Below are 10,405 nucleotides of genomic sequence, written 5' to 3' on the forward strand. Positions count from 1 at the left end.
TTAATTAATATAAATAGTTAAATTCCATTTTTTTATTTTAAAATATAACTAATAATATAATAAAGATATGAAATCTGTACAGGATCCTTTCTTTTTTGGGGAGCTTTATTATTGTTTTATTCTTTTATACAATTTTAAATAAGAAAAATGTTAAAAAGATTACTCTAGATTTAATAATATATTGATAGCTAAAATAAACTGAACCTTAGTATATTATAAATTGTCGTTAGGTTACATAACAAATGATTAAATTCTAGACACTCTGAACCTTTTCTTTTTTCTGGAAAAAGCAAATTCGACTTACAACTTGCTTCCTCAAAATGGTTATATTATGATTTATATAGTGCAAATAATTTGTTATGATTATAAATTAAAAAAAGTGAAAAGTGATTAAGAAGATGAAAAAAAAAGGAAATATAAGCAAAATAAAAATTAAAGAAGAACACTTTTATTTATTTATTTGTTTTATTTTTTCTAGCAAGATCATAATAACAACTACTTCAGCCAGTGATTGCTTTTGCTTCTTCTCACTTTATTCTTTCTCTCTCTTTCTCTCTCTCTCTCTCTCTTTGCCCCTTCAAAGATGCACTTCAATCTTTTCTTTTGGCAAAGACCAGCATCCTTAATTCTTCAAAATTCTTTTACTACATAATTGCGCCCAAAAAAACCTTTACTTTTTCCTCTCTTCTTCTGAACCCATTTATTTTTTCCCGGAATTTCGATTGTTAAGGTTGTTGCACATCGCGTTTCATTGTCCCTCAACGCCTTTCAGCGGAAATTTCATCTGGGGTTTTTTCGTGGATCGGACCAGATCCTGTTTCTCTCTGATCCAGCTATATTTTTAAGGTATACCTTTTTTCTTACTGTAGTTGAATGAACAAGTCAAAGTTTTTCTCTTGGTCCTTATGGTGTTATGTTATGTTATGTTACACAAATTTTTAAATTAGTTGGTTGGTATCTATGGACAGGGGAATTTGCAATTTTTATTTGTTTATCTTTGGTTTCAAAATTGAATTATTTGTTTGTGTGTTGGTATGACAGTGAGGGTTGGTATAACTGTGAGGGTTGTTCCATTTATTTATTTTGGTAGGAAACGGAGGGGGTTATTTTGTTGGGTTCCTGCTATTTTATAATATATTTGGGATTTGGGGTAATTTTGAGTTTGGAGTTTATTTGTGTTCCAGATTTGTCATAATAAGAAGCACCATGGATGTTGATAAAGAATTTTTTGCTGAATCCTCTGGCTGCTATCAATTAGTGTTTTTTGTTGATAAATTTAGCAAAGATGATACTATCTTATGATGGCTAAGAGAGTTGATGCTGAAGAGAGGTCATTGTTTCATTGGATGTTGTCTCTGTCTGAGGTTCAGTTAGCACTTGCTTGGCTAGCTTGCTGATTGAGGTTGCTGCTTTGTATGTTTTGAAGAGTTTCAATAAGGAGTGCGTTCTAACAAAAATCTTTTGTTGAGCCAATTTTAAGTTATGATCAAGCAGATATTAAATAGGCTCCCTCGGAAGCCCTCCAAGTCGGGGAAAGTCGAGAAGGAGGGGTGTTATCAACACCCTCTTCGACTCCTTCGACCAGTGCAAGGAGCACCGATGTAGCCGGCCACCGTTATGGAAATTCAACTGCTTCAACTCTTTCAGGCGTTGTTGAATCTAATTTGGTTCCTGGAGTAAATCATGGTGACAAGATTGCCCAAGCTTTGAACTCAAAACTGAATCTGAATGGGAGTTTTCCAGTTTCTGCCTATGAAGCCTTGCCAAGTTTTCGTGATGTTCCAAATTCAGAGAAGCAGAATTTGTTTATAAGAAAGCTGCAAATGTGCTGTATTTTATTTGACATGACTGACCCGACGAAGAACCTCAAAGAAAAGGAAATTAAGCGACAAACATTGGTAGAACTTGTGGATTATGTGTCATCTGCTAATGGGAAGTTTACAGATGTTATGATGCAAGAAATTGTAAAAATGGTGTCCATAAATTTGTTCCGTACATTTATTTCTCCTCCTCGTGAGAACAAAGCTCTTGAAGCATTTGATGTAGATGAAGAAGAACCTTCCATGGACCCTGCATGGCCTTTCTTGCAAATTGTGTATGAACTGCTTCTAAGGTTTGTCACATCACCTGAGACTGATGCAAAGTTGGCAAAAAGGTATATTGATCATTCATTTGTCCTGAGACTGTTAGACCTTTTTGATTCAGAGGATTCCAGGGAACGGGAATACTTGAAGACAGTTCTTCATCGTATTTATGGGAAATTTATGGTGCACCGACCATTCATCAGAAAAGCAATCAACAATATATTCTACCGCTTCATTTTTGAAACTGAGAAACACAATGGGATTGCAGAACTCTTAGAAATCTTGGGAAGTATAATCAACGGATTTGCTTTGCCGCTGAAAGAAGAGCACAAGCTGTTTCTTGTGCGTGCACTTATTCCTCTTCATAAACCAAAATGCATACCAATGTACCACCAGCAATTATCTTACTGCATTACACAGTTTGTGGAAAAAGATTGCAAGCTTGCTGATACTGTTATACGGGGATTATTAAAATACTGGCCGATTACTAACAGTTCTAAGGAAGTTATGTTCATAGGGGAGCTAGAGGAGGTCTTAGAAGCAACTCAACCTGCAGAGTTTCAACGATGCATGGTACCATTGTTCCGGCAAATAAGTCATTGCTTAAGCAGTTCACATTTCCAGGTTAGTTAATTATAGTACTTTCAGTGTGTTTCAACTTTCTCTGTTGTTTTTTATGATGGTTTTTCAACCCTCAAAATTAATGAAATGGAGCCTAAATTTGCTTGTTGGTTGTTGCCTGATTTGTGACGTAGGGTGGGAGAAATTTGGTGAAGAAAACCACTTTTCATATTCAAATAACATCCTAGTTCAGTTTTGGTTGGGATTATTTCTGGAGTAGGTTGTTCTTTTCTTTTTTTGAATCTCTCTCAGAAAGTTGACAAAATTAATAATTACTTCTTTTAAAATATAAGCCAAACATGGGTCTCAAAAGACATGAATAAGTTGACAAACATACGTCAAATATGCACTTAATTTTGTTTTGTATGTTAGCCATGAAACATGGGCCTCACAATACAAATTGTAATGCCATTTGAAAAAATTTAATGTTGGATTACTACCAATAATACAAGGAGCAGTTACATACAGGTTTTTTAAAATGTGTGCTCACTTTTAACTCATAATATGACTTTTGATTTTCATTTCTGTGAACTTTACTTAAGAAAGTTGATGGAGAATATTGGTTAGTGTGACTTTCTTTTGCTGTCTCCAATGTTTTATGGCTTTCACCAAGACAAGTTTGTTTTTGTTTTTCTGATATATATTCAGAATGCTTGAACAGTGTTTTGGTGAAAGATTTGTGGTTTGTTTTTCTGTGACAATTTATCTTCTTTGAGGATGCCATTGTTAAGTTATTTCGGTAATCTGTTACTGAATTGAGTGTAATTGTGTTAATTTTTTGTGGGACGGTTGTTGTTGGGGATCCCTGTAGACTGCAACGGGAACTCAACTCAGTGAAAATGTATTGGTACGGGCTGCTGAAATGATGTTGCACATATTTTCTTTATGTTGTGCAGTCAACTTTGAATGCATTCATAACAGACCAGTGGAGGCACAAGCATTGTTTTGCCTGTTTTCTACATTTTTAATCTCGTAAAATGAGAAGAATGAGAACAATTAATCTTCAGCATACCACTTCTTCAAAAAGAATAAGAAAATTGGGAAGTGGTGAACACCCTGCACTTTGGGAACCCTCCCCTAAAAGCTAGCTATCAAAGAGAGAGAACCAAACCACTTAGGTATTCTACTAAGTATCCATACTACTCACTGTTGGACCTGTAATGTACAAAGTCCCTATCATACTGCTGTGTCTGAGCCGTCATTCCAACTGTTGTACTTTACAGTGTTTCACTCAGCCTTTTTGATCAGCCCTTCTGTAGGTATGTCCTGTTTGGAGACACTAGCAACAGACCCTGCTATCAATTGAAAGTACTCAAGCTCCTGGAAAGCCTCCCTTAAAAGCTAGCTAGTAAGGGGTGCAAACCAAGCCACTTATGTACTCTGCTGAACATCCATTGTAGTTCAATCACCTTATAATTCCTAAATCTCTGAGTGTGGTAGCTTTCAAGGGGAGAATCAAATCACTTATGTACTTCACCAAACACCCCATACTAGATGTGGGATTTAGGCTTCCAATATAGCCAATTTCCCCTGAGAAATTGTGCTGTTGCAGTGCATCACCAATAGTTAATGGGTAAAATGGGCTTACAAATGTGCGAACTGCAGGTTGCTATCACCTTTATATATTATTATATATATGATAGCCAGGATTGTTTTACTCGGTGTTTATCATTGATTGTGTTTTGTTTATGGGCTTCTAGTCGATAAGTAAATTCATAGAAGGTGTAATAGCCATGCAAAAAGTATGAGAAGTTTGGTTAAAGCATACTACGAATCTATTAGGAGTTTGATTAATATGAAAACCTCACTCAGTTGATGAACTCACAACTGCTGTCCTGTATAATTGTAGTTTTATGGTGACAAAATGTACAATAGAAACTCTAATTGCAGCCTCAATTTTTCACTCTTCAATAGATTTATTGGACTGCACCTATTGGAAAGTCACCTTAGTTGTGGTTACCCTTAACTCGCCAAGTTGTGACCTCTTTGAGAGTTGGGTTGCCTTAAATGCAACCTCAAGGGTTATGGTTTAATCCCAAATAGACTAGTGAAATGGAAAACGTAAAATATATAAGTAGGGTGCACACATCAATTTACTATTAGCTTTTTAGGGTTGAGTTAGGTTCTAGCTCGCATTCTAACATATTGGAGGAACCCTTTCCTATTATTGTTGTCGTTACATTCAGCTGTCACACTGTAATAAAGTTTCATTTCCTCTGCTTTCACTTTCAAACCATGAACCTCTTGCATCTGTTCTTACCTTCTCATTATATAACTAGCATGCAAGATCAGTCGCTTGAGATTCCTGAATTGCAAGGGAAGAAAATGCTACTTATTCCATCTGTAAAGCAATATACAGTATGCACCAAGTGTGTATGACTGAAAATTATGCTAAATTATGTCTAGTAATCTTAAAGTGTTTTCAAAGATTTTAAACAATAGTTGAGACAAAAGCAGTGAAGTTTGCGTTTTTAATGTTGACTTCCCTAATTTTAGGGGCAAGTGGATCCCTGAGTTTTTTCTTATTTTAGTAATTACAGTTTGTTTTAAATAATGTCTCACAGCTTGTCTGTATTTTTTGCTGGATGGTCAAGTTTAACATCTTGGTTTCTAAGCACTATACCCTAGATTTATTTATTTTTCTTTGGATTGAAAAAAGGCTATACACACTTGAAAATGTATGTTTAAATTTATCTTGTAAAAGTAGATTACTGGGAACCTAGAGTGTTGGAACAAATTCTAATGGCTTCATGTTCAACTTTTAGTTTGGGTAGTTGTTTAACCATTAGTAACTATCAAGAGTAAAGCTATACTTTCTTTTTTTTTCCGTTAAACATGTTATGCATTCAAGTATGAGTTTTGAGAGTTGGAAACATCATTTGGAAATAAGAAATGCATGCTATATTCTTACTTTCGTATAGAAAATTCTATGAAGTTCAAATAGTGATAAATGTTACACCATTCTTATAGATCATCAAAATGGTGGGGCTAAAGTGAAGATTTCATGTATTAATTCTGCAAGCCATAAAGATTGCGCCCAATATTCTCTTTTCTACAGACATACACAAATTTTCCTGTCCTCTTCCATCATAGCTTAGATTTTGGATTCTTTATTTGGCCAAGGATCCATTAGCAAGCTTGTATTATTCTTTTCTTTTTAATACTGATAAAAAAAGTAATAATAGGAGACATTTGGTTCAAGATGGATTGCATTGTGAAGAATGATGTTCTCAAGAATACTATGACTAGTAATGTTATTTGTAGATAAATTAAAAAACATATTTGTTCAGAATTTGATGGATTTATCAAAAAGTAAAATAGTGTATGCAATGACATGTAGAAAGTTTTTGCACTGTCATTCAATTATAAAGTTTGTTAACTTTTACAATAATTATATTGAAAGTCATATCAACAATGATTTCTGATTGGTTGACAAAGTAACACTTTTTCCATTAACAGTGCATAAAAATTAAACTCTTTCAAAATTTAAATGATAGGAGAAGAAGAGTAAGAATAGAAGTTGATAGTTAGGTTATAAAAATGCTTGCAATATTCCTTTGGACAAGTAACCTACCCAACCCCCACTTTGGGAAGAAATACCAATCAAGCAAAACAGGAATGTTATTTTCCAGGGAATCAAAATCAACTCACTAGGAATTTTAAGGCTTGTTCCAAACATGAGAACGTCATATTCCCTACTTTACTCTCCTAAGAGTAATTTAAGAATCCATGAAACAAACACAGAAATGATCTTACTATTAAACACTGCTGTGAATGCCTTTCCCAAAAATTAGGCAAAAATGTCGCCATTTTATTTCGAGTTGACTCATCATTCTTGGTGGGATTAACTAATAATGACATGTATAACTAACATTGTGAAGCATAATTCTGAAGAGTGGACGTTTTAACCATAACCATCACTTTACTCTCATGCCCTTTTATATGTTTTGATTGCTTCTTTATTTGCAGGTAGCAGAGAGGGCTTTGTTCTTATGGAATAATGATCACATCGGGACTTTAATCAAGCAGAACCACAAAATTATACTTCCCATTGTCTTACCTGCTCTGGAACAAAATGCTCGAAACCACTGGAACCAGGCTGTTCAAAGCTTGACGATAAACGTGCGCAAGATATTCGCGGACACCGACCCTGAATTCTATGAAGAGTGCATGATGAAAGTTCGGGAAAATGAAGCGCAAGAGAAGGATATGAAGTCCAAGCGCGAGGCCCGATGGAAGCGTCTAGAAGAAATGGGAGGCATGAAAACAACAACCAATGAAGCTGTTCTGGTTTCTCCCAGAACTGCCTCTCATGCCCCTTCTAGCAAGGCAAGTAGAACTCAGTTGGAGTGATCCTTGTGTTTTGGCATTGGCATTGCAGAGTCCAAAAGCATAACTTATGCTGCATTGCACTATGTTGCACAAGAATACAAGGGGTGATAATGTGTTGGTTTTTGTTGGTTCCATTGGCCTCATTGATAAAATTTCAAGGCCAAAAAATGTGGGGTACAAAACAGCTCCAACTTGGTCTTACAAGCATGGAATGAATGTATATATTGGATTGCATGGACAAGAATGGTTGCCTCAAGCCACAGTTTATTTGAGAATTTGTTTTCTAAAGCTGGCCTTTGCTGTTTGATGTTTCCAATGGCTTGAGTTCAACGTTTAATCTGCTTTCATACTTAAAACTTTGATGGAAGCATCCTCCATTTTTTGTTGCCAATGTTTAGTGTTAATCATGGTTCTTTTTGTGTAGTTGAGTTGGTTGTTTAAGGAAATTGGGCCATTAGAGCTTATCTTATGTGAATTGCTGTGGACGCTCTATTTTATGACATAATGAAAGCAAATTATTTAGTGAATGTATTATTACTGATAAAAGTATTCAATGAATCTTTTCTTTTCTATTATTTGTCTTCGAAATTCCAGATTGGGATGAAAAAAAATGCTTTTTGTTCTTCTGTCAATTTATTTTAAGGACTACTATTTTTGTCTGTGATTTTTCTTGAATATTTTTGCCATTAATATACACAATTCCTTACGGTTCTTTTGTCCTTATATTTTTCTCTGTTCGTACTTTTAGTTTCTTATTAAGTAATAGTGTTCATTGATTATGTAATAATCTTGTTCGCAATCCAATCACCTTGTCATCAAATAGTCTAATGAAACAATCACGTAATAAAAACTCTAATTTATGAAGATTTTGTCTATGTAAGATTTTGTTCATTCTGAAATTGCTTTGTTATGATAAGACTATCATACTTTCTTGGTATGCTCCAGCTACATATACAAATAGAATGTGTCCTATCTGTCTACTGTGAAACTGCTTTGTCTTAGAAAACACTATCATGTTTTGTTATGTCTCGTGCTTTGATAAACATCCTTGATATGTCTTGAATGTTATATCTCTTATAGCATATCTAAATGACACATTCTAGAACTCTTTTTAACAGGTAAAGAAATTAATGACATTGGATTAAAAAATTATATTCATTCATTTTTATAAAGTTTGAGAATTAAATTACATTAAAATTTTGGACATATATGAATTCTAATTTTGCACTTACGTTTAAGAATTATAAACATATTTAATCATTTGAGATATTATTTAATACATTAGAAAAGCTTCCTTAAAGAGGAAAGTTTAGATGCTCGAAACAAAGAATATATGCGAGCATCTTTCTAAATCAAGAAAATGAAACAAGAGATAATATACTATATTAAAAGAAAAAATTCATCAAATTAGCATATTCTTGAAGAATGAAGATTACATTAAAAATTTCTACATGCACAGTGGATGACAAATATCTCAACCTTAACCAAGTGTAGACAAGAGTGGACTTCAACTGTTGAGTGGGTCCAAGCTCTTATCTTTTAGGCCAAGTAGTATAGTATTATTATTTTGGTCGTGTATTTATGGGTTTTGGACCAAGAAAGAGATGAGCCTTATTTGGACTTGGAGGTGAAACACATAAACACTAACACAAAATAGACATTTTATGTATGTGATTTTACGTTTGACCCACTAAAATCAGACATAGAAAATGACCGATGACAAACTTGTAAATAAATTATCAATTGCTTACGTCTGGCGCTCTAGGGTCAGACGTAAATCTCATTTTTTACGTTTGATTGTACGCACTGCACGTAAATTTATGTTTGACGCCCTATAGTCAGACATAAATTTACGTCTGATTTTTCCTATCAGACGTAAATTTACATATGATTTGTCCCAATCAAACGCAAATTTATGTTTGACTATAGCGCACAGACGTAAACGTTAAAACTTAAATCCCTAACCTTCTCCATAACGTCGCGACTGTGCGAGAAAATGATTTTATGGTTTTTGCGATTGCACTAGTCGACAATCATGTGATTGATTGTTGAGAGGTTTGTTTCTCCTTTGATTCCATTTTTGTGTGCCTCCATTTACGTTGAAACCCCAATTTTTCGCAAACACAATGGCGACAATTTAGTTTAAGTGCAGCGGCAACGGTTTGGTCGAAGTGCAACGACGAAGTATGGTGGTTGGCGACGTCGTAAAGGGTGTTTGCTTTTGGTGTAGCTGCCACGCAACGACGAGACTTCTTGCAAAAACAGTGTCTGCTTCAACCTTCAACCATCATTTGCGGTGTAGTGTGCAACATGTGAAGAAGAAAAATGTGAAGAAGAAGAAGAAGAAGAAGAAGAAGAAAAGAAAAATGATAACGTGGAGGAGGAGAAAAAGACGAATGCAAAGGAGAAGACAAAGAGATTTGGTGCAGATCTGAAAAAAAAAATCATGTCTATTACTTTTGTAACAAACATAAATTTACATTTGTTATAAATGAAACAAATGTAAATTTACGTCTTTCGATATTACGTCTGACCTATCACAGACGTAAAAAGCCTAAATTAACAAACGTAAAAAGCCTTTTTTATATTAGTGAAAATTAGGGTTTTCTACCCTAATATGTGTTAGCTTGGAAAGCAAGTTAGGTTTAGCTCTCCTTTTTGGTGTCTCATGGCATGAGACGTGTGACTTGCTTAGGTGGTAAGTTACACTTTTTCATATTTCCTTTTTGATTCCAAAATTCAAATTCAAATTCTAGACTAGTTTTCCCTCTTATTTATGGAAACCACTTGCTCTCGTTTTCTCCTACAAATAGAGAAAACCACTTTTGTAAACATCCTTCATGAGTGAAGTAGAGTAACTCTGTCGAGATCACTTCGGGCTTTACCTTATATGAATCAACTTAGGCTAGAGTTCCCCTTAGTGGCTTCTCTAGCCTCCTTCATCTAGAGTTGGCCCAACCTCTCTTGAGAGACCTTTCTTCTCACCTTAAACACCAAATACCAAACCATATCTTATGTTATTTGTCCCATTCGCGAGCTCATTCACCTAGATGCTTGAAGTTGGAATCATCATGTAGTATCAAGATCAAGGTCAATCCATGGACTTCAAGGGATAAATTATTGGTTTTTTCTCCATTTTTTCTTCAATTTCGTGTTGTCTCGTGTTTAATTCTTGATTGTCTTCATGTTTTCTCTGATTTTTTTTAGCTTACTTTTTTTTTTGTTCGGTTCAAAGTTGCTTGTTCATCTTGAACCTTTCATTGTGTGCTTCTAGGTGTTCTATTGGATTCTACCGATTGAGCTTTGTGTTTTTCTTGAGTTTTTCCTCTATTTTGATTGGGGCAGTTGTTTTATTTTTGAGTCATTTT

At 34.6% G+C, this 10,405-nt stretch overlaps 1 protein-coding gene across 1 annotated transcript; it reads left to right on the forward strand.

Annotated features, from left to right (window-relative positions):
• The first annotated feature begins 507 nt into the window (after positions 1-507).
• On the forward strand, positions 508-7,586 carry LOC114180974 (serine/threonine protein phosphatase 2A 57 kDa regulatory subunit B' theta isoform-like). Its single transcript, XM_028067276.1, is given in 4 exon segments — positions 508-846; positions 1,185-1,528; positions 1,531-2,708; positions 6,675-7,586. Coding segments are annotated over 3 exon segments (1,608 nt in total). The 5' UTR covers positions 508-846; positions 1,185-1,482; the 3' UTR covers positions 7,059-7,586.
• The last annotated feature ends 2,819 nt before the right edge of the window (positions 7,587-10,405 follow it).

This window comes from Vigna unguiculata, chromosome 4, assembly GCF_004118075.2.
Source record: "Vigna unguiculata cultivar IT97K-499-35 chromosome 4, ASM411807v1, whole genome shotgun sequence".
In the NCBI taxonomy this organism is placed as follows: Eukaryota; Viridiplantae; Streptophyta; class Magnoliopsida; order Fabales; family Fabaceae; genus Vigna; species Vigna unguiculata.